The sequence below is a fragment of the Schistocerca serialis genome, chromosome 2 (assembly GCF_023864345.2).
Source record: "Schistocerca serialis cubense isolate TAMUIC-IGC-003099 chromosome 2, iqSchSeri2.2, whole genome shotgun sequence".
NCBI classification, from domain to species: domain Eukaryota; kingdom Metazoa; phylum Arthropoda; class Insecta; order Orthoptera; family Acrididae; genus Schistocerca; species Schistocerca serialis.
The window spans coordinates 214,359,058-214,383,716 of NC_064639.1; the positions used below are offsets into that span (position 1 = coordinate 214,359,058).

A 24,659-nucleotide genomic window follows, 5' to 3' on the forward strand; every position below is an offset into this window, starting at 1 on the left:
TCAGGCATGTGTTTAGGTATCCAAAGAAGCTATCTGTGGTAAATATGACAAATAAAACTGCCATTTATCATAATGTAGAAACCTTATAAATAGAAGATTCAGTGTCTATCTCGTTCAGTTTATATAAGATAAAACAAGTATGAAAACTTGAACCACACGAGAAAGCTGATAAAATAAATGTAAGCTAATAGCACGGTATGGAAAGGGGCGGATAATTTCAAGCAGTTTTTTGTAGTGGCTGGAAGTGTCTGTTATATTACATCAGAACCAATTTATTAGGTAGCATTTAGGTTATGATGAACAAAGCAGTTTTCGTCTGCAGAAGTCGATTTGGAATAGATTGGTTGATCGCAATCGTCCTCGGGTTAATGAAAAGAGGAATAGAATTCTGTCACAATACCTACCTTCTGGAGCACGCTGCGAGCTCGGATACTCCCAAACATCTGCTGCATTTCTCATCTCCTTACAGTAGTCTTAGTAGACGTCAGTATACAACATGCTGCGGGGTGTAATGAATGCCTAACCCACGGTTTCATCTAATATAAACCCCCTGAGGTGTACAGCTACTTGAAACCGTGCCAGGAGAAACCAGTGTTGACTGTGTGAGATGATATATGATGCCTGGGAACATCAGAAGAGATCTTTTTTAGGTTTCCTGGTGAAATCTAAGTACTATGTAGATAGACGAAAATCGCCGATGAATTGTGAAGAAATAACAATTTTGAAAGATGAGTAACAGCTTCCATCATCACTGGAATAAAATGTTATTTGTTACAGATAGCATAATATGGAGAAAACAGCCTCCGAGAAGCTAAAGAAGAGGAGAGCTCAAACAAAATGGCTGTACGCACGAAAAGTTATCATATTACCAGTACGATGACACTCATCACTTGTCTGCAGATTGTTCTGTCAGTTGGTCTTATGATACGTCTCGATTCATATTGCCAACATATGATCCTCGTCAGCTAACTGTAACGCCAAGTGGACTCTGATTTAGTACCTAACTTATTTGCGACCTCCGCGAAGAAATTGATTATACGCGCCTGCATCGTAATTGTCTCCATTTTCACTGGGGCTAACGACTCAAAGGGCGACGACTATTTGTAATGTGTTTATCGTCACATGCAGCTTCGTCCAGTGGGCCACATGGAATAATTAACGTATTATTATTCTTCCCACTCAGGCAAAGAATTGTGATACACAAATTGATGCACCAAGCCGGCCGAAGTGGCCGTGCGGTTAAAGGCGCTGCAGTCTGGAACCGCAAGACGGTTACAGTCGCAGGTTCGAATCCTGCCTCGGGCATGGATGTTTGTGATGTCCTTAGGTTAGTTCGGTTGAACTAGTTCTAAGTTCTAGGGGACTAATGACCTCAGCAGCTGAGTCCCATAGTGCTCAGAGCTATTTGAACCATTTTTTTTTTGATGCACCAAAATGTCATGAACACATTGAATAAAAACAATTAAAATGTCGATGTTTCGGCCGTCTTTACACCTATCTTCTTCAGGGCGACAGGAATCGAATCTGGATAATGCTAACTAGTGGCAAAACTCCAGATTCGAATATTGGTCCAGCAGAGCACCTGGAAAATAACTCCTATACTTTTATCATAGATATGCATGATGAACTGTGTATCTCATCGTATATGACTGGGAAACATTTCAATCGATGGTATGTTTATAGTCTTAATGTGTAAACAAATACAAAGACACAATCTCTTCCTCTAATCCTGCTACTGTCTTCATGTTGTGAGCGTTACTGACGGTGAACGAAACCACCGCACTATGATATCACAGAAAATTGCAGTGTTGCTACTACCATCATTCGATTAATAAAATTCATCAGGCACAAGGAACTGTTTCTATGGAATGACACTGTATATAGAAGGTGCAATGAAAAAATAAAAATAACAAAAAACACAGTTTTATTTAATATGGAAATATATTTCGAAACAAAATTTGTTTTCCATTTGTCAATTAACATTTTCGTCAAATAAATAGAGGAAAATTGTTGCATTCAAATTTATAAAAATATGGCTATTATTTTTCAAAACATTAAAATCGGAACGTAACAATCTAATTTTCACACACAATACAGAAGTATTGAAAACTTTCTTACAATTGGAATGCTTCGACTAAAAGTGATAAATAACATCAGTCACACCCTAAGGATAACAGTCAATATTTAAAACAAATTTTGTATTGAACTTATTTGAAGCATATCAGGAAACGAATACTGGCAGTGTTCCTGTGATTCGGAGGAAGGTTAAAGTTCTACAAAAATAATAATTAGGTGCATATACAGTAGTCTAAAGCTGTAAGTTTTGTTTTAGTACCTGTATAACAAAATTGTCTAGCACTGTGGTTCGATGTCACCTACATTAATAAATCTATCCATGTAGTATACGGCGTGAGTTAATTCCGAAGCTGAGCATACCTGTTATAAGTAAACGGGGATTCAAGTAGAGCATTAGAGGTCCGGAAATGTGAGTGATTAACAGAAAATAGTGTAAGTGCATAGGAGACACTCAAATTTAGCTGTTAAAGTTTGAAAAGGCTCAGTAACTATCAGCGTCTATCACATAGTCACCTAGGGTGTTGTAAGGTAGGCTGGTTTTGTGTTCTATTGCTAAATGTATTAAAATTTCCGTACCAACTCCATAAAGAAAAAGACAGATACACTGTGAGTTAAAACAAGTATACCTCTCAGTTACGTTATTCATTAGATAGGGAACGCATCCGATAAAGCTAGAGACAGAAATATCGAAAATGGAAGGTTTGCTCTGCTACTACTAGTTGGTATACAGAATAAGCATAGAAAACGTTCCAGATAGCAATAGCAGGACACATTTTATATGTTTAAACTACTGAAGTAGATCGTTCACTAGATATAGAACGAATGTGGGAGGATAGTAGTAAAGTTACAGTAAGAAAGTCCTTGAAAGGAATTTGCAGAAAAAATTGTTTTAGAGGCGAAGGACAGTGGAAGAGGTTATTCCATGCCAATGAACGTAACATATAAGTACCTAAGAATAGTTACCTTTGCCGTATGAAAAGAAATTAGTATTATCTTAATTTGTGTTAACGACGGAAATTAATTTTTAGTACTTGCACCCAACTTAGAGGTTAATTCTCACATGGTGTGTTAAAGGGGTACAATAGCTCTGTTGTCTATGGATGTAACAAAACGAAGAGAATAATTTCCACAAGAAAAAGACAGAAATATTTTAAGTTTTGTAAGTTAAAGTGCACATAAGTTTCAGCTACCGAAATGCAGTATATACTATACCCATATCAGAAAGACAGAGACACGAATATCATAAATGTATGGTACGCCCTATCACCAAGAATAATAAAGAACAAGCATAAGAAAACTTTCCGTGGCCCAAGATGAAGAACCCGTTTTATACGTTTAAACTATTAAGTAGCTTGTGAATATCCGTGAAAACAAATCTAGAAAAGGTTTTTGGACTCGAAGAACCAGGAGAACTGATTATTGCATTTCAGGAGACATAAGGCAAAGAGCAAGCAGGTGATAAACGTTGCTGCTTGTTACAAAATAACGTTTACGTATCTTGGGATTAGCTTCAGAAACTACTTTCAGTAAAGTGCAACATATTAGTGGTTAATTCATGTGTATAGTACGAAAAGAGATTCAAGAAGGACTTTAGCATTGTGTAATGTTAGCAAAGAAAATTCACAGAAATCACAGACACACTGCCATTCGTTCTTTGCTGCTCCTTAGGAAATCCGGGTGTTTGTAGGAAACGGAAGGCTATAGGAACATTCAGATATAATTACATTAAATGTGTAAGAGAAGGTGAATAGATAGATTAGGAATTTCTTGTGCGACTAATTGTTCGCACAGCCCTCTGTTGAAATACAGGGCGAAAAGTGTATATGAGGACTGTGAAGTCTTTTCTTAAGTTCGCCTTTCAAATTGTACTACGGAGAAGTGTCTATAGAGTAAATCGTAGAAAGCGGAGATGTTGAAATGTCTGTACAAAAGAAAGGAGGAGAGGTTTGAGTACTGTACAAAGGTGTGCACACGCCCATAAGGGGGCGGCGCACTGCACTAGTAGAAGGAGGAGAAGCTGATGTCTGTGAGCGGCGCGCTGTTGCTCTGCGGCAGAGCGTAGTCCTTGGCCAGCTGGTCCAGGATGCCGCCTCCGGTTCCAGCTTGCCTCACCTGGGGGGAGGGCCTCGGGGGCGGCGGCGGGGGCGGGCTGTGGTACACAGGGGCGGGGCTGCGGTGCTGGATGGGTTGCGGCTGCGGCTGAGAACATATGATTCATGTAATAAAACACCATTTTCAACACTGAGGTGACAAAAGTCACGGGATAGCGATACACACATAAACAGATGGCGGTAGTAGCGGGGAAACAAGGTACACTACTGGCCATTAAAATTGCTACACCACGAAGATGACGTGCTACAGAAGCGAAATTTAGCCGACAGGAAGAAGTTGCTGTGATATGCAAATGATTAGCTTTTCAGATCATTGACACAAGGTTGGCGCCGGTGGCGACACCTACAACGTGCTGACATGAGGAAAGTTCCCAACCGATTTCTCATACACAAACAGCAGTTGACCGGCGTTGCTTGTTGAAACGTTGTTGTGATGCCTCGTGTAAGGAGGAGTAATGCGTACCATCACGTTTCCGACTTTGATAAAGGTCGGATTGTAGCCTATCGCAAATGCGGTTTATCGTATCGCAACATCGCTGCTCCCGTTGGTCGAGATCCATTGACTGTTAGCAGAATATGGAATCGGTGGCTTCAGGAGGGTAACACGGAACGCCGTGCTGGATCCCAACGGCCTTGTACCACTAGCAGTCGAGATGAGAGGCATTTTATCCGCATGGCTGTAACGGATCGTGCAGCCACGTCTCGATCTCTGAGTCAACAGATGGGGACGTTTGCAAGACAACAACCATCTGCACGAACAGTTCGACAACGTTTGCAGCAGCATGGACTATCAGCTCGGAGACCATGGCTGCGGTTACCCTTGACGCTGCATCACAGACAGAAGCGCCTGCGATGGTGTACTCAACGACGAACCTGTGTGCACGAATGGCAAAACGTCATTCTTTCGGATGAATCCAGGTTCTGTTTACAGCATCATGACGGTCGCATCCTTATGTGGCGACATCACGATGAACGCACATTGGAAGCGTGTATTCGTCATCGCCATACTGGCGCATCACCCGGCGTGATGGTATGGGGTGCCACTGGTTAAAATATCTCGGTCACCTCTTGTTCGCATTGATGGCACTTTGAACACTGGATGTTACATTTCATATGTGTTACGACCCGTGGCTTTCCCCTTCATTCGATCCCTTCCGAAACCGTACATTTCAGCAGGATAAAGCACGACTGCATGTTGCAGGTCCTGTACGTGTCTTTCTGGATACAGAAAATGTTCGACTGCTGCCCTGACCAGCACATTCTCCAGATCTCTCACCCACCGAAAACGTCTGGTCAATAGTGGCCGAGCAACTGGCTCGTCACAATACGCCAGTCACTACTCTTGACGAACTGTGGTATCGTGTTGAAGCTGGATCGGCAGCTATACCTGTACACGCCATCCAAGCTCTGTTTGACTCAATGCCCAGGCGTATCAAGGCCGTTATTACGGCCAGAGGTGGTTGTTCTGGGTACTGATTTCTCAAGATCTGATGCACCCAAATTGCGTGAAAATGTAATCACATGTCAGTTCTAGTATAATATATTTGTCCAATGAATACCCGTTTATGATCTGCATTTCTTGTTGGTGTAGCAGTTTTAATGGCCAGTAGTGTAGTTTGGTGGCTGGATGGTAGTGACCGAGTAGGTACCTGCGGGCGCGGCGGCCTCGGCTGCTCGGAGTAGACGACGCCGCCCACGGGGACAGCGCCGGGCACTTGGGCACGGGGCGGCGCCGGTCCCAGGCTGGGTCCGTGGCTGTGGCTGCGGCTGGACGGCGGCGGACCGGCGGAGAAGCGCGGCGCAGGAGCCGGCGCGGGCGACTCGTAGAGCTGCGCAACAACACGTAGGTCAGTGGTACAGTCTCATTGTCTAATGAAGAATCCAATGCACATACTTCATTCACTTCGTGATCCAATAACATTTCTCACGAAATACTGTTTTTTACTTTTAATTACATTCATATAGTTATTATCGTATTATTTGCTTATCTACTAATATAAAATGGGTTTTTAGTGAAACATCTCAGTTTTAAAATTAGGAGACACGTTTGGTGCGTCCATGTAGCTAAGACATTGATTATTATTATTATTATTATTGTTATTATTATTATTATTATTATCATTATTGTTCTTATTAATGATTATTATCAGAATTAGCCTTTTCCTGCAACTTCGCATGTGTATGTGTTCGACGCATACACTGAACACACCTCCCCCTCTTTGTGTCTAACTCTTCCTCACTTGTTCACCTCATCCTCCAACCACAATCTCCTCTTCCCCACTCACTCTCTTTGTCTCTTTGTCTCCTCCTCCACTCTCTTTGCCCATTTCCTCCACCCCTCCCTCTGATCATATCTTCCTCCTTCCCTACCTCTGACCATATTTTGCTCCGTTCTCTCTTTCCATCTCTGTCTCCCCCTCTTTCTTTACCACCTGAGCACTACGCCTTTACACCTTCCCTCTGCCTTATGCATCTCCCCCTCCTCCTCTCTCTCTGTGCATATCCTCCTCCCGTCACTCTGTCCATACCCTCCTCTACCTAGTTCCAACTGTTCCCAGTCATGCTTGTCAGCGCATGTAGCTCCTGCAATATAATTCAGTAAAGCAGCAGTTACCACTTCCACAACATATATGTCATGCAGTGCAGGTTAGATATCAGGAGCTTGAAAATCAGTTGTTTGCCCCTGATGTACACACTGCCATGCAAAGCAACTCAATGAAGTCTGCCGATACTACTTCAACACCACATGTCTGTCAAGCAGGACAACCTACACGTCATGGTCTGGAAAACAATTTTTTGCCCCTGGCATGTAGGCTGCCCCACCAAGCGGGTTTATTTGGCATGCTGATACAGTTCCCTAACATGTCTGTAGTGCAGGGCAGTCTGTATGCCGAGGGTGGGAAGAAACATGTTTTTGCCCACGTCTCTGTTTCTGTTAGAACTGGGATGTTATAACACCACAATGCTGATCCTCTTGACACCTGCTGTCTCTGTGCGTATTTTGGCTGGAATTGATCCAGGAATTCTGGAGAAGATCCTGAGGTGAATATTGAATATTAAAATATTACCCCACAGGGTGTCATGTACCTCTTGAGCAGTGAGTGACAATAAGTTGTGGTCGGCACATGCCATCTCTCATACCGGTCACTCCAGCGGTGTCAAGTGACCCTGCCCCTCCTCCAAATTGGGTAATGTCGCCTAACACATGGCTTCATTTTTCACCGAGCTCTTGCTGCGATGCCTCTGGCGTGCAATTCACTATACGCCACGTTGTGACTGAGTCAAAGTTGAATAACAAACGTGGAGGTACTGGATCAGATTTGGGAGACAAGAAATTTATGGTACAATTTGAGTGAACGAATCTATTGTCGATAGGGCACATCCCGAGACATCAAGGAATAGTTAGTCTGGTAATGGAAGTGTGTAGGGTAGAAACTGTAGTGGGAGACAAATGCTTGATTACATTAAGTAAGTTCAAATGGATGTAGGTTACAGTTGTCACGCAGAGGTGAAGAGTCTTCTACAGGATAGATTTTGAGTGGAGACGAGCATCAAACCCGTTTCCAGGCTCAAGACCACAATAACAGCAGTGTCCAGATGGCGCAGTAAGGAGAACGCACGTACCTGCTCGAAGGACTGCGGCTGCCTTATGGGAGCAGGCCTAGGAGGCGGCGGCGGCGGTGGGGGCGGCGCGGCGCGCACCGGCGCGGGCTGGGGGCGGGGAGGAGGCGGCCTGGGGGCGGGCCTCGGGGGCGGCTGCGGCTCGTAGTACTGGCCGTCGTCGTACTCGGGCTGGTCGCTGCTCAGCGCCGACAGGCGGCCGCCGAGACCGCCCCCGCCTCCGGGCTGCTGCTTGCGCGTTGTCTCGTCCACCAGCGTGGGCGGCGCCACAGTGATGCCCTCTCCAGATGGCTGGAAGCCGAACCTGCACCAAGCGGCACCAATGAAAACAGCGATGTTTTGTATTATCACGTAATATGATACGCGAGTTGGGATGGAAGTCATAAAATCAAAGACTTTTTCGTCGCGGCGAGATCTATTTACGAAATTTCAGTCACCAACTTTCTCTTCCGAATGCGAAAATATTTTGTTGAGCTCAACCTTCATAGGTAGGAATGATCATCAAAATAAAATAAGAGAAATCAGAGCTCGAACAGAAAGGTTTAGGTGTTCGTTTTTCCCGCGCGCTGTTCGGGAGTGGAATGGTAGAGAGATAGTATGATTGTGGTTCGATGAACCCCCTGCCAAGCACTTAAATGTGAATTGCAGAGTAATCATGTAGATGTAGATGTAAATGTTGGGGCTTACATCTCCATAGGACAAGTCAGGCAGGCTGCGTACATGAAGTCGTTACACACGGCGTCTGCAGAAATTTTCCAGGAGGGGGAAAGATACGGAAATTACCATTTGTATATAAACTGTTAGGTCTATAACTTTCCTTCCACCGCTTTTTATGGAGTTCTAGACTTCATTGTGAAAATCTTACAAAAAATTTACAATCGGAAGTACTGGTCATCTCTGACCAATACTTTCATCTTTCGGGCAGAAAAACGAATCCGAGGGCGGAAGAATTAAGCGTCTTTTGAGGAGATCTATGAATCGATTCAATTTTGTAGTTGTTTATATGACTGGAAGTTCTGGCCAGCCTTGCCGTGTGCCATTGACCGGAAAAGGTTGTAGTCACAGGGAGCAATTTCTGGAAAACACGGCGGGTGGTGTAGGACATTCCACTTCAACATATCCAAGTATATTTTGACAGGTATTGCGACACAGTCGAGCACTGTCATGCTCCAAAATCACCTTTTAAAGTCTGTCGCTGTTTTGTGGCGGTTTATCTATCAGTGCTTGGCTTAATCGTATGGTTCGATTTCGGTAACGAGCTCCTGTGATTTTTTCCATCGGTTTCAGTAGCTTCAAAAATCTGGGCTCGTAAGTTGACATATCCAGTCGAGAATACCTTTATGACGCAATCACAAATCGACTAATGTTTTGATGGCATTATGTTAACAAATGCTTAAGTTTACTATATGACAACATGCACACCACTTGCCGATACTGCCAGCTATTGCAAAACGGCGGAAGCAAAGTTGTCGACCTAATATACTATTTTTCGGTTAGCTAAAGTTGGCAGAAACAGTTACACATTCAATTTTTGAAAGATAGATTTCTTTGATAGCTAAGTGGCAAGTATATTCTATTACTGTATGCAAACACGTATTATGATAATGAATTTTTACTGTAACGCTCAGGAGCTACATCTTGTTATGATTACATCGAGGGTATCCAACGAGTTTTCCATAAAAACATTTTAATTCACATGCTGACAGTGTTAGGTTGGCAATGAACAATAAAAGTATGGAATGCAAATGAAGTCTGAACGAACTGCAAAAGGAACAAAAATGTCAAGAAAGAATCACCACAAAATATTCATAAACTGGAAAAACAGGACATAAACATTAAAAACGGTTACTCAATTGTGTGTCCATTCATAAAACTTCACCCTTGCATTATTTTCACGCATTCTATTGTCTAATGTTGATTAGCATATTTAAAGGTGAACTTAATGTGTTTAGAAAGCTATATCTTTTTGGGTTGTTTCGGTAAGACGGAATTAGATGAATGTAGGAGAATCTCCCAAAACCACCGTCATATTCTCCGGTAAAATCACTTTTTAATGGCCTTGGATTGAAGCAAGGCAGTCCTCATATCCCCAGTTTGATACGTCATGTTCAACCTTGTCAACTGAACTGCACGATTCGTCACTATGACTATAAGTTGCTCTGTGCCACACGCTTTAGAGTTTGACAAGCTCCCAATAAGAATGTGACAAGATGCGTAGGTAACCGATCTCAGATCCACAACCTGTGTCAGACTGTTACGTAATATTATTTTCCCTTAGCTAGACTTCGAAATAATAACTTACCATTGTCAACATAGACTCACTCATAACTTAAAAGGGTAAAGGAAACTATCAACAATAGTTTTCTGTGACCGTAATTCTGCGAATTAAAATCAGTCTCACGTACAGTGATTATAACTCTGTTAAATCTGTGCAGGTGTTCCGCCCATAAAGATCACGTTTTCAACACCAAGTGTGAAATACTTACAGTATGAACAATGTCTGCTCCCAAAACATCCGAAGAAAATCTTTATGATTTTTATTTGACGAACAAATAACTGTCACGACTGCTACCCTATTTTACTAATTTAATTATTACAGTGAATCGTAATTTCAACATCATTATATTCGGAGGAAACCTAGTGCTTGTGATTCTTCTCTTCCGCCTTAATACTCATCTGTACTGAGAGACGTCACTTTACTCAACAAACACAGACTAAGCAGCGCTCTGTTTATATGTCTCTGATTTCATTAAGTTCCATCCATGAGTTTAGTAAAGACAGATTGCAAATAATTTCAGTTTCAGATGAAGTAACAAGTGAAGAAATTACCGTAGTTGCAAAGAGAGAGGAATGATGTTGTGAGAAAAATGAAGACAACAATAAAGACAGTGACATATCGATCTACAAGCTATGTATAGTTAATCAACATAATTCCGAATAGTAGGTGGATAAAAGATCTTGTAAATGTAACAAGTACAGGGTGGGCAAAATAAAACTGCCTGAAAAAATATTTCACGCGCCTTAAGGTAGACAGTCCAACTTACATCATCCGCGCGTGGGGTAGATGATGTAAGTTGGTTTGCCTATCTTAAGATAAGTGAAATATTTTCTGAGACAATTTTCTTTTGCACACCTAGCATATGAGGCAGCTCACCTGTTGGCGCCGTATTCCACAACTCGCACCTTGCCGTTGTCGTCGACGTAGCCGTACTTGCCCATTACCTCGCCTGTCGTCAGTTTGGTCTCAATCTTAAAGGAGCCGTCGGCTCCCTCGTAACCGTACGTGTATGAACCATCCTCGTTGTGCCTGAAACGTTATAGTAAGCTGTCTCTATAGATGTATCTTTACGGTTTTACCTAACTAATATTCGACTTTGTAAAGTGATGCAGCGTATTTACAATCCACTAATACTATGATGGTGAACACTACAGGGACAACGAAGAGGGAATAATAAGAATGTAGAACCAAAAAAAAGAAGTACACTGATTAAAGAGAATGTACTGCAGGGACACAGTCCGTCTGCTCTGCTCTTCAACCTTTATACTGCAGAAGCAGTGAAGGAAATAAAAGGAATTTTCAGATACGGTTTAAAATTCAGTGTGAAATGATATCAATAATAAGATAGGCTGATTACGTTGCTATCCTTAGTATTATCTTTAGTAAGTAGATTAAACACAGATGCTGTCGAATGTAGAGAACAGAATATGACCACATAATATGGACTGACAGGAAACCGAAGAAAAAGTATCGAAAAACAGTGAAAATGAAATTATCGATAATTGTAACATAAAACTGGGGCTCTGTAGCAGCCGAAGTGAAGGAATTCCACTACTGCACCTGGGAAGAAAACTAAATCGTGACGTACGAAGCAAGGAGAATATAATAAGCAGCTTAGTATAGGCAAAACAATCTATCAGTATATTAAATAGGGTTCATCTCGAAAAAGAAATTTGTGTGAATGACAGCTTTTTAGGGAAGTGAATCATTAACTGTGGGAAATCTGGGAAGGAAGAGGTTTGAAAAGTTTGAGGTGTGGTGTTACAGAAGGATGATGAAAAGTGGGCTTATAAGCAATACATCTACATCTACAACTACAATTATACTCCGCAAGCCACCCAACGGTGTGTGGCGGAGGGCACTTTACGTGCCACTGTCATTACCTCCCTTTCCTGTTCCAGTCGCGTATGGTTCGCGGGAAGAACGACTGTCTGAAAGCCTCCGTGCGCGCTCTAATCTCTCTAATTTTACATTCGTGATCTCCTCGGGAGGTAAAGAAGAAAGTTGAAACTTCCTGGCAGATTAAAACTGTGTGCCGGACCGAGACTCGAACTCGGGACCCCTGCCCTTAGCGGGCAAGTGCTCTACCATCTGAGCTACCGAAGCACGACTCACGTCCCGCCCTCACAAGTTCACTTCTGCCAGTACCTCGTCTCCTACCTTCCAAACTTTACAGAAGCTCTCTGCGAACCTTGCAGAACTATCACTCCTGACAGAAAGGATATAGCGGAGACATGGCTTAGCAACAACCTTGGGGATGTTTCCAGAACGAGTTTTTCATTCTGCAGCGGAGTGTTTGCTGATATGAAACTTCCTGGCAGATTGAAATTGTGTGTCGGACCGAAACTCGAACTCGGGATCCCTGCCTTTCGCGGGCAAGTGCTCATTCTGGAAACATCCCGTAGGCTGTGACTAAGCCATGTCTCCGCTATATCCTTTCTTTCAGGAGTGCTAGTTCTGCAAAGTTCGCAGAGAGCTTCTGTAAAGTTTGGAAGGTAGGAGACGAGATATTGGCAGAAGTGAACCTGTGAGCGCGGGGCGTGAGTCGTGCTTGGGTAGCTCAGATGGTAGAGCACTTGGCCGCGAAAGGGAGGGGTCCCGAGTTCGAGTCTCGGTCCTGCACACAGTTTTAATCTGCCAGGAAGTTTCATATCAGCGCCCACTCCGCTGCAGTGTGAAAATCTCGTTCTGGAATAAGAAAGTTCTTCACAAAATCGGCGACGAAGGAAAAATTGATTATAGGAAGGGATGGGATGACAGGACGTAGGTAAGGCATTAGGGAATGGCTTCATTGGTATTAGGGACATCCATGGAGGAAGAAAATTGTAGGTGAATTGGAATGTGTACAACACGTAAGTGAGGGCGATCGGTGAAGGTGCAACTCCGAGACCAGGAAATTTGTAGAGATCAGGAGGAAGGGTGATAACTCACACGTATGGGAAAAAGATAATTGTCATGTAAAGTGTCAAATGGTCAGGCTTGACAGGGATGCTGGGAAGATGATATTAAAGCTACGTGTGCCCTCAGAGAGCGGCAGAGCGCCTCCCTTTGACTGGAGTGTGTACCTGTTGATCTGCTTGAGGATGGGCACTGGCGTGGGGCGCGCGGCGTTGGCGGCCGAGCTAGAGAAGGAGGAGCGCACCGGCGAGGACTGCTGAGGCGGCCGGCTGTACGAGCGCTGCGGGGGCGGCGGGGGTGGCGCGGGCCGGCTGGGGGCAGGCTCCTGGTAGTCCTGGTAGTCACTGTCCAGGTAGTTGCCGTTGTACTGCGCCAGCGACGCCGTCGCCAGCAACAGCACCTGCAACGCAACCGATTGTTTAGCACTCCTCTGGTGCTCACACTGCGACTGACAGCTGGAAGGCGGATTAACGGGCCTTGAACGTAGTTATTTCACTACCATGTCAATGCTGACTTGTGTGCATTATCAAAATGAGAAAAGTTAATGCTCAATTCATCCCAAACCCAAGCGCTCCAAGATGGTCACTATAGATCATTTCGGGTATTCCTATCACTTTTGACCCTAAATGGAACCGACAAATTTGTATGCCTCTACAAAGCGTCTAGGAGTAATAACAGACGAAAACCTAAATTGAGCTCAGCACAAGACTACAGTTTCCAAGCAGGCATTAACATACACTACTGGCCATTGAAATTGCTACATCAAGAAGAAATGCAGATGATAAACGGGTATTCATTGGACCAAATATATTACACTAGAACTGACACGCGATTACATTTTCACGCAATTTGGGTGCATAGATCCTGAGAAATCTGCACCCAGAACACCCACCTCTGGCCGTAATAACGGCCTTGATACGTGTGGGAATTGAGTCCAACACAGCTTGGACGGCGTGTACAGGCACAACTGCCCATGCAGCTTCAACACGATACCACAGTTCATCACGAGTAGTGACTGGCGTATTTTGACGAACCAGTTGCTCGTCCACCACTGCTCAGACGGTTTCAATTGGTGAGAGATCTGGAGAATGTGCTGGTCAGGGCAGCAGTCGAACATTTTTGTATCCAGAAAGGCCCGTACAGGACCTGCAACATGCGGTCGTGTATTATCCTGCTGAAATGTAGGGTTTCGCAGGGATCGAAGGAAGGGTAGAGCTACGTATCGTAACGCATCTGAAATGTAACGTCCACTATTCAAAGTGCCGTTAGTGCGAACAAGAGGTGACCGAGACGTCCAACCAATGGCACCCCATACCATCACGCCGGGTGATACGCCAGTATGGCGGTGACGAATACACGCTTCCAATGTGCGTTTACCGCGATGGTGCCAAACACGGATGCGGCCATCGTGATGCTGTGAACAGAACCTGGACTCATGAGAAAAAGTGATGTTTTGCCATTCGTGCATCCAGTTCGTCGTTGAGTACACCATCGTAGGCGCTCCTGTGTGTGATGCAGTATCAAGGGTAACCACAGCCATGGTATCCGAGTTAATAGTCCATGCTGCTGCAAACGTCGTCTAATTGTTCGTGCAAATGGTTGTTGTTTTGCAAACGTCCCCATCTGTTGACTCAGGGATCGAGACGTGGCTGCACGATCCGTTACAACCATGCGGATAAAATGCCTGTCATGTCGACTGCTAGTGATACGAGGCCGTTGGGATCCAGCACGGCGTTCTGTATTACCCTCCTGAGCCCACCGATCCCATATTCTGCTAACGGTCATTGGATCTCGACCAACGCGAGCAGGAATGTCGCGATACGATAAACCGCAATCGCGATAGGCTACAATCAGACCTTTATCAAAGTCGGAAACGTGATGGTACGCATTTCTCCTCCTTACACGAGGCATCACAACAACGTTTCACCAGGAAACGCCGGTCAACTGCTGTTTGTGTATGAGAAATGGGTTGGAAAGTTTCCTCATGTCAACGCTTTGTAGGTGTCGCCACCGGCACCAACTTTGTGTGAATGCTCTGAGAAGCTAATCATTTGCATATCATAGCATCTTCTTCCTGTCGGTTGAATTTCGCGTCTGTAGCACGTCATCTTCGTGGTGTAGCAATTTTAATTGCCAGTAGTTTATCTTCATACTCTACAAAAACATAAAAAAATGATCATTCCCTTTGATTTTATAAAGAGACTTGTGGAAACACATGTACTTTCAGTTGTTGGTTACAGCGATGTTGTCACACAGCATTAACACTCTTTTCCTTTGGGGCAAAATCCTTTCTGTACCATGGGGAGAACAAAACAGTCTTGGTTATGCTGTTGAAATTACTGTTTCTTTATTCATCAATGACTTCCGTTTCGCCTAACTCAAGTCATCTTCAGACTGACCAGTGCGTAGGTTGTCGCAGGATGTAGAACGTCGCTTGCAGCATGTTTATCATTTGAAAGATTGTACAGGCCTGTTCCTGCCTTGTATTCACTAGACCACGCTACGCGTCCCGGCAAGGTTATCGGGCGTTAAGCTTCTAACACATAAAGGAAGCATATATTTACTTCGACTATTTTCTTTGCACATGACAAGGGCAATTTATTTTTGCGGATGTTGTATCATCAGTATTCATAACTTGCTTATCAACATTTGTCGGCCAATCTAAAGACGCGTTGAAGTGGGTGAAACACGTGTCATTGATGAATAAACATATAGTAATTTCAACATCGTAACTATGACTGTTTTTTTCTCCTCATTCTACCTACTGGTTGCTGTATCACCATGCCATTGAGTGGAAAACCTTTCTCTGCTCTTTCTATCACTCAACAACTTGTATCTCATTCATCGTAGCGAGAACCCTATTCTGGAATGATCTGCCTCACTTCGTCAAAGAACTAACTGACTTCTCCACCTTCGAAAGAGAGTTAATGGCATATACACTAAAACAATAACAGTTAACCTTTACAACGTAGCGTTATGTCCCATCGCGCCTTCCTCTTTTCCCCAATTCGCTAGCTGGTGCTCTCTATTTCAATTACTCTCGCTCATATCTCATTTCCTTACAGCTGTAAATACATTATGTATCTGTTACTGTCACTATTGTTATTATTCTTGTTAGCAGCAGCAGAAGTAATAAAATCGCTTCCATTATTTGCGTTAGGTCTTAGTCAGTACTATCACTCCAAATAGCGTTAAATAAATTCATATCTTGTTTCAAACGGTTGTCGTTTCATTACTGTCTATTATATGATAATTATTATAATTAACTACTAGCGAATGTATTGCGTGTAAGAAACTCTTGTCCATTGTAAGGGAGGGCCTTGTGAACATTGCATCATCGGGTTAAATATCGAAATTAATGTCCTCAAGTTCCTTTGAATGTATGTATGTATAGAAAGTTATTTCCACAGATCTGAAAAAGAAATCAACAACGTGTAGCAATAGGAAAATAGGTACTTATGAGAACTGTAATAACCATGGCTGTATCAACTACTTTGCACGGTGGGAAAATGATCGTAAAGGAAATAACAGTGACGAAAAACCGAAAGTACTTGCGAAGGATTTCGCAGATCTCTTACTGTACAATTGAAGCCGATATCAGTTTACTTGTGCTTGTTTCCAACAATCACTTTAAATCACGTTTATTTCTAATTTCATTACTGTTGCTGTTGGAGCTAATTTTTATAGTTTCAAGTATGAAATGTGCACTTGCTCTGGAACACACAAGGGTAAAAACTTGTGTTTCTGAGAAAAGAGATACCTTCTACCCTGGTAAGCTCTACTTTCACTTGTTTTTCGTACAGTAACACGTTTCAGAATTGAGTATTGTTTATTCACGTGAACGGTCTCCACGAGGACATAGCTAGGCGTAGATAAAAATGTAATGTCACGACGTGCAGGCAGTTGAAGGTATAGATTTCCCGCAGTATAGGAATGATGAATGGGTTGCATGCACCGCAGGGGAAATTTGTGCTGCCCCCGAACGTCCTGGTTTCCTACAAGGCTGACATCTGTAGAAGGAACTGTACCGTTACGATATGAGAAGTTTCATCAAAATCTGTCAGAAACGCGACACTCTTTGCTGAAATTTCTTCTGTCAGTCCTACCTGCTAAGAGTCTCAGGCTGATGGACAAGGTTCAAGAATCGGTACAACAGCCTGCCTGGAAACCACTTTTTTAGTGGATGAATTATTAAATTTCCTTGAGATTGTACCTATGAATCTCATCTGCTTTTCCTATTATTTGTTTTATTTGGTGATTCCACTTAAGGCCGCTCTGGATAGATACTTTACGATGGATGATGTTTCCAGTAATTTACCATCTATAGTGTAGTTGCAGGGTAACGGATTTCTTTTCCTCTGTATGCTCAAAATGTTACATTTACATATGTTACAGCTTCGAATTTTTTACCCATGGTCTAACGAAAGAGTCAGAACCATCTGTTTTCCTTGTTCAGATTATTTACCCATGGTCTAACGAAACAGTCAAAACCAAGTGTTTTCCTTTTATTATTTTGTGGGGCTGTAACCAAGGTAATATTGAAAAGGTTTCAAATTATGTTAAAAGCTTATTGGAAGCAGCTATCTGCTCTTATTATCAAAGACAGGATGAGTATAATCTGACTAGTTTGCACTCTGTTTCAAGAAAAGCTAGTTTTTCAGGCTCTTTTGTGATTATGATGCCATGTCTCCTGCACTAATGTGTCAAACTGTGATATAATTTTGTAGGTCCATTCAGCGGCATGTGTGGACACTACCTGGAAAATGTGTTGCGAGTAGAGTTGGTACTAAAGAAGTAATAAACTAAAGCGTCATACTTGAGGCTGAAGTTTTAGTACTGGAAATGTAGTAAGCGATAAACATTTTTCCTTTCATTATTTTGAGGAGAGTGTCAGCGGGAACACATTTTGAAAAATGTGGAATTTATATGTAAAGTTTTTTGGAAGTCGCTATGTGTTATCATTATCATTATCATTATATGAATGCATCCTGGGAATTTGAGCGCCGTAAGCTATGCAGCCTTACGACATATACTTGGTGTTTACAAAAGAAGTGTCGAATGTTTTGATAGGTGGTAGACCCTTCCGAACAAGAAAAAAATGTCTAGTACACATGGGCTCTAAAATGCATACCTTAAGAGATTTGAGCAGTTACTCACCTTCGAAACTGTAAAATGCGTATCTTCGGTTCAACAAGTGAACACATCTCTTAACGTATGCATTTTAGAGCCTGTGTTCGCTAGAGTTCTGTCTTGTTGTTTTGGTGGCTGCTACCATCCCGCAAAATATTCGACACTTCTTTTTAACAGCCTGAGTACACAGTTTCTAACTTTACTACTGTTTTTATTGTGTTAAACCTTTAAGTTAAGGTTATACCTTTTAATGATAAGACTATGACAGCATAATTTCGGTTTGTTATTACACTGAAGAGCCAAAGAAACTGGTACGCCTCCCTAATATCGTGTAGGACCCCCGCGACTACGCATAAGTGCCGCAGGACGACGTGGCAGTCCATTGCAAAGCATCCCAGAGAAGTTCAATAATGTTCATGTCTGGGGAGTTCGGAAGCCAGCGGAAGTGTTTAAACTCAGAAGGGTGTTCCTGGACGTGTGGGGTGCCGTGTCGTCCTGAAGCAATCACGCAAGTCCGACGGAATGCACAATGGACATGAATTGATGGAGGTGATCAGACAGGATACGTACGTGTCACCTGTCAGAGTCGTATATAGACATATCAGTTGTCCTAAACACTCCGACTGCACACGCCCTACACCATTACAGAGTGTCCATGAGCTTGAACAGTCTCCTGTTGACAAGCAGGGTCCATGGATTCATGAGGTTGTCTGTACACCCGTACTCGTCCATCCGATCGATACAATTTGACACGAAATTCGTCCGACCAGGCAACATGTTTCCGGTCAGCAACAGTCCAGCAGGTGTTTACGGGCCTAGGCGAGGCCTAAAGCTTTGTGTCGTGCAGTTATCAAGGGTACGCGAGCGGTCCTTCGGCTCCGAAAGCCCATATCGATGATGTTTCGTTTAATGTTTCGCAGGCTGACACTTATTAATGGCCCGAATTGAATCTGCAGCTATTTGCGGATGGTTTGCTCTTCTGTTACGCTGAACGATTCTCTTCAGTCGTCGTTGGTCTGATTCTTGCAGGATCTTTTTCCGGCCGCAGCGATGTCGGAGATTTGATTGTTTACCGGATTCCCGATATTCACGGTACTCTGGTGAAATGGACGTACGGGAAAATCTCCAGTTCATCGCTACCACGGAGATGCTTTGTCCCATCTCTCGTGCGCGGACTATAACACCATGTTCAAACCAACTTAAATCTTGATAACATGCCGTTGTAGCAGCAGTAACTGATGTAACAAGTGCGTCAGACACTTGTCTTATATAGGCGTTCCTGCCTGCAGTGCCGTATTCTGCCTATTTTCATATTTCTGTATTTGAATACGCATGACTATACTAGTTTCTCTGGTAGCTCAGCGTATTTGAAACACGTGCAGTGAAAATGAAACTTCTACATCTAGATCTAAATCTATATTTATGCTCTGCAAGCCACCCAACGGTCTGTGGTGGAGGGCACTTAACGTGCCACTGTCATTATCCCCCTTTCCTGTTCCAGTCGCGTACCGTTCGCGGGAAGAACGATTGCCGGAAAGGCTCCGTGCGCGCTCGAATCTCTCTAATTTTACTTTCGTGATCTCCTCGGGAGTTATAAATAGGGGGAAGCAATATATTCGATACCTCATCCAGAAACGCACCCTCTCGAAACCTGGACAGTAAACTACACCGCGATGCAGAGCGCCTCTCTTGCAGAGTCTGCCACTTGAGTTTGCTAAACGTCTCCGTAACGCTATCACACTTACCAAATAACCCAGTGACGAAACGCGTCGCTCTTCTCTGGATCTTCTCTATCTCCTCTGTCAACCCGACCTGGTACGGATCCCACACTGATGAGAAATACTCAAGTATAGGTCGAACGAGTGTTTTGTAAGCCACCTCCTTTGTTGATGGACTACATTTTCTAAGGACTCTCCCAATGATTCTCAACTTGGTACCTGCCTTACCAACAATTAATTTTATATGATCGTTCCACTTCAAATCGTTCCGTACGCACTCCAAGATATTTTACAGAAGTAAAAACGTTAGTTGGGCAAGCTGCGAGAGTCAGAGTGGCTTTTATGTTTGTGTTGACATTTGTTCAGTGCCTGTGTTATTAATTACGTGACACGCCGCAGGTTTTTCAGAGTGCCATCTTCAATCAGCTCGGTCGGCAGCGAAAGTAGCTGGCAGAGCGAAACTGAACGCGTTCCGCCAGCGCCAGCGGCAGCGGCAGCCGCGCCCGCACGCCGTCATCCTTGGCGGCGGACAGCGGACTGCCACAATTGCTGTCCGGCTGGCCTCTAACGGGACCGGCACCGGTCTCGACGGCCTTGGGGCCTCCGTGGTCGCCGCGCCCCGCCTCGCCTAGCCTGCCGGGCGTCAAGGGCCGGCGGCGGCGTAACCAGCGGCAAGTTGCAACTTCCAGTCAGAGTACTCGCTAACCACAGCGCGTATTTACTGTTCCTGCACTTTTCACCTAGCTTACACGCAACAGAGTATTACAGCCGCGATTACACTACAGGGCATTAAAATTGCTACACCAAGAAGAAATGCAGATGATAAAGGGGTATTCATTGGACAAATACATAATACTAGAACTGACTTGTGATTACATTTTCACGCAATTTGGGTGCATAGATACTGAGAAATCAGTACCCAGAACAACCACCTGTGGCCGCAATAGCGGCCTTGATACGCCTGGGCATTGAGTCAAACAGAGCTTGGATGGCATGTACAGGTACAGCTGCCCATGTAGCTTCAACACGATATCACAGTTCATCAAGAGTAGTTCAAATGGCTCTGAGCGCTAAGGGACTTAACATCTTAGGTCATCAGTCCCCTAGAACTTAGAACTACTTAAACCTAACTAACCTAAGGACATCACACACATCCATGCCCGAGGCGACCGTAGCAGTCCCGCGGTTCCGGACTCCAGCGCCTAGAACCACACGGCCACCGGAGCCGGCTCAAGAGTAGTGAATGCCGTATTGTGACGAACCAGCTGCTTGGCCACCATTGACCAGACGTTTTCAATTGGTGAGAGATCTGGAGAATGTGCTGGCCAGGGCAGCAGTCGAACATTTTCTGTAGCCAGAAAGGCCCGTACAGGACCTGCAACATGCGGTCGTGCATTATCCTGTTGCAATGTAGGGTTTCGCAGGGATCGAATGAAGGGTAGAGCCACGGGTCGTAACACATCTGAAATGTAACGTCCACTGTTCGAAGAGCCGTCAATGCGAACAAGAGGTGACCGAGACGTATAATCAATGGCACCCCATACCACCACGCCGGGTGATACCCCAGCGTGGCGATGACGAATACACGCTTCCGATGTGCGTTCAGCGCGATGTCGGCAAATACGAATGCGACCATCATGATGCTGTAAACAGAACCTGGATTCATCCAAAAAAAAAAAAAGACGTTTAGCCATTCGTACACCCAGGTTCGTCGTTGAGTACACCACCGCAGGCGCTGCTGTCTGTGATGCAGCGTCAAGGGTAGCCGCAGCCACGGTCTCCGAGCTGATAGTCCATGCTGCTGCAAACGCCGTCGAACTGTTCGTGCAGATGGTTGTTGTCTTGCAAACGTCCCCTTCTGTTGACTCAGGGATCGAGACGTGACTGCACGACCCATTACAGCCATGCGGATAAGGTGCCTGTTATTTCGACTGCTAGTGATCTGAGGCCGTTGGGATCCAGCACTGCGTTTCGTATTATCCTCCTGAACCCACCGATTCCATATTCTGCTAACCGTCATCGGATCTCGACCAACGCTAGCAGCAATGTCGCGATACGATAAACCACAATCGCAATAGGCTACCAATCCTACGTTCATCAAAGTCGGAAACGTGATGGTACGCATTTCTCCTCCTTACACGAGGCATCACAACAACTTTTCACCCGGCAACACCGGCCAACTGCTGTTTGTGTATCAGAAATCGGTTGGAAACTTTCCTCATGTCAGGACGTTGTAGGTGTCGCCACCGGCGCCAACCTTGTATGAATATTCTGAAAAGCTAACCCATTTGCATATCACAGCATCTTCTTCCTGTCGGTGTAGCAATTTTAATGTTCAGTAGTGTAAAAGATGGTCGCCCCGCGAGTCTCAGTAGGAAGAAATAAAACTAATGTTAATCAATATACCTCCTGTTTTCAGCTGGATGAATAGCTCATTATTCAACTGCACTCATATTTCTTTTACCAATGTGCGAGGGGCGTTCAATAAGTAATGCATCAAATTTTTTCTCGACCAATTTTGGTTGAAAAAAATGCGGAATTTATTGTGGGACATCGTGGTATTCCCGTTTCAGACCCGATAGTTTCATGAACTTCCGATAATCGGCGGCGCCATACGTGGCCTTCAATATAGGGCCTGTAACGGAGGTGCGACCCAAGCAGGTAGCTGTCACTGAAACACTTTTGGCGGGAAAACAGAGAGTCGCATATATTCACAGGTGCTTGCAGAAATCTTTGGAGACCTGGTAGTGAACAAGAGCACGGTGAGTAGATGGGCGAAGCGTCTGTCATCATCGCAACAAGGTCGCCTAAACCCGTCCGATCTCCATCGTGACTGCCGGCCGCGCACTGTTGTGAGTCCTGCCATGATGGAATGTGCGGACACTCTCATTCGAGGCGATTGATGGAATACAATCAAACACCTCGCTGCACAGCTTGGCGTCTCTGTTGACAGTGTTGACACACTTGTCCACTAGTTGGGGTACGCAATGATGTGTGACCGCTAGGTTCCTCGCCTTCTAATAGCAGAGCAGAAAGCGCAACAAAAGACCATCTGCGCGGAAGTGCTTGCACATTTCGAGGCTGATCGTGGCAGGTTTTCGCCTAATATCGTCACAGGCAATGAAACATGGGTTCATGCCATCGGGTGGCCTACAACTACTCTCTTCCGAAGAAAAAGTTGAAAAATGTATAACTCAGCCGGTAAAGTCATGGCGACTGTCTTCTGGGACCTTGAGTGGTTATCCTGTTTGATTTCTTCACTCATGGTAGAACGATCAACTCGGAAGTGTATTGAGCTACCCTCAGTAAATTGAAGAAACTTCAGCGTATCTGTCGCCATAAAATTGACAACGCAAGGCCTCTCAAAAGTCTGCACACCTGAGAGGATCTCACATAACTTCTTTTTACTGTTCTCCCTCACCCTCCCTACAGGCCGAGTCTCGCGCCTTCCACCTTCTATCTGTCTGGCCCAATGAACGATGCACTCTGCGGGAAACAGTATGCAAATGATTGGTGTGTGTGTGTGTGTGTGTGTGTGTGTGTGTGTGTGTGTGTGTGTGTGTGTGTGTGGGCGGGGGGGGGGGGGGGGGAGGAGGGTTATCGATGCAGCTCATCGTCGGCTCAGACGTCGGCTAGTAGAGTGATACCATGTGGGAATCCAGGCCCTCTCAGGTAAGTGCCGTAATGCGGTCGCATTGAACGGAGATGATGCTGAAAAATGTGGTTTAGTAGACAAGAGGATGGGGAATAATATGCTGTATTGGAATGTCGAATAAGACCAGCCTGCTTTCAGAAAAAAATGTGTTGCGTAACTTATTGAACGGCCCTCATATATATAGAGTGATTTTGCTGAACGGGGACTAGCTGCAAGAAATGATCCCTGAGCGCAAAAGATGTGACAGGCACATGTGTACTCTCTTGAAGAGGGAGATAAATGTTTGGCTTTGTAGGTCTCAACGGAAGCACACATGAAAACACACCAGACAGCTAAGATTGTTATGTGTCTACTAGCGTTTTAGTTCCACACCCTAGAGGATAGTGAACTGGAGCATCATAATGTAGTAGCCAAATTACCCTTCATACCACCAAAACGACATCTTCCAGCTAGGGAGACAGCGTTTACCGCAGGAAGTGCAGATATGCCTCGCCTATGAGACGTTGTGGAAGGATGACTGCGGATGACTGCACCCGTGATACGATACGCCCCAACGTTGAGGTTGAACGGGTGCAGATGGTTCGCTGGCACCATGCTATGGGGACTCTCCTTGGTTCACAGTTGGGTGCAGTGAAGGTTCACGATGCCACCCTTGCTAAAGATAGCCTCATCTGTCAACATTAATGCATGACAGCAATCCCAGCAGCACGGTGCCATGTGCGACGAACCAGAGACAAGCAAGCAGAGGGAAGTCCATAGGTAATAACCTCTGGAGGTGTTGTGTGTGATAAGGATAGCGGCAGTCATGAAGAACGTTCTATACTGATGAGTGGCTTACCACATCCTGGCGGACCACCTGCGTAGTGCTCACACTGGGGCCACTGTCAAAGATGTTTTATCTCCACTTTCGAGTCGGTGTATCTCCCTTGGAACCTACTTATGGCCATATGTGGCGAGGTTGGCCCTCCAAGAGTGCCGGTACAGAGTACACAAAGGGTTATCGAAGAATTTAACAATTAACTCGGAGAGGTATGTGAGTTCTCCTACAACTAGTGCTCATATCTTCAGCGTACTAGAAGAAGTTCTTCCCTCAGACAGCGACTGTAATCGGACGCTGTTGTCACAGTGTCGTTTTTGCACTGTAATTTTGCATAAGCAGTTCATTATCGAAC

At 44.4% G+C, this 24,659-nt stretch overlaps 1 protein-coding gene across 1 annotated transcript in view; it reads right to left on the reverse strand.

The window, feature by feature from the left end:
• Window positions 1-1,907: 1,907 nt before the first annotated feature.
• LOC126456953 (uncharacterized) overlaps window positions 1,908-24,659 on the reverse strand; it is a 41,824-nt gene continuing 19,072 nt past the window's right edge. Inside the window, exons 2-6 of the mRNA XM_050092890.1 lie at window positions 13,152-13,384; window positions 10,963-11,115; window positions 7,812-8,112; window positions 5,837-6,016; window positions 1,908-4,275 (exon numbers count right to left, since the gene is read on the reverse strand). Of these exons, the coding sequence (XP_049948847.1) occupies window positions 4,075-4,275; window positions 5,837-6,016; window positions 7,812-8,112; window positions 10,963-11,115; window positions 13,152-13,384 (1,068 nt within the window). The 3' untranslated portion in view covers window positions 1,908-4,074. The remainder of the gene's footprint in view (window positions 4,276-5,836; window positions 6,017-7,811; window positions 8,113-10,962; window positions 11,116-13,151; window positions 13,385-24,659) is intronic.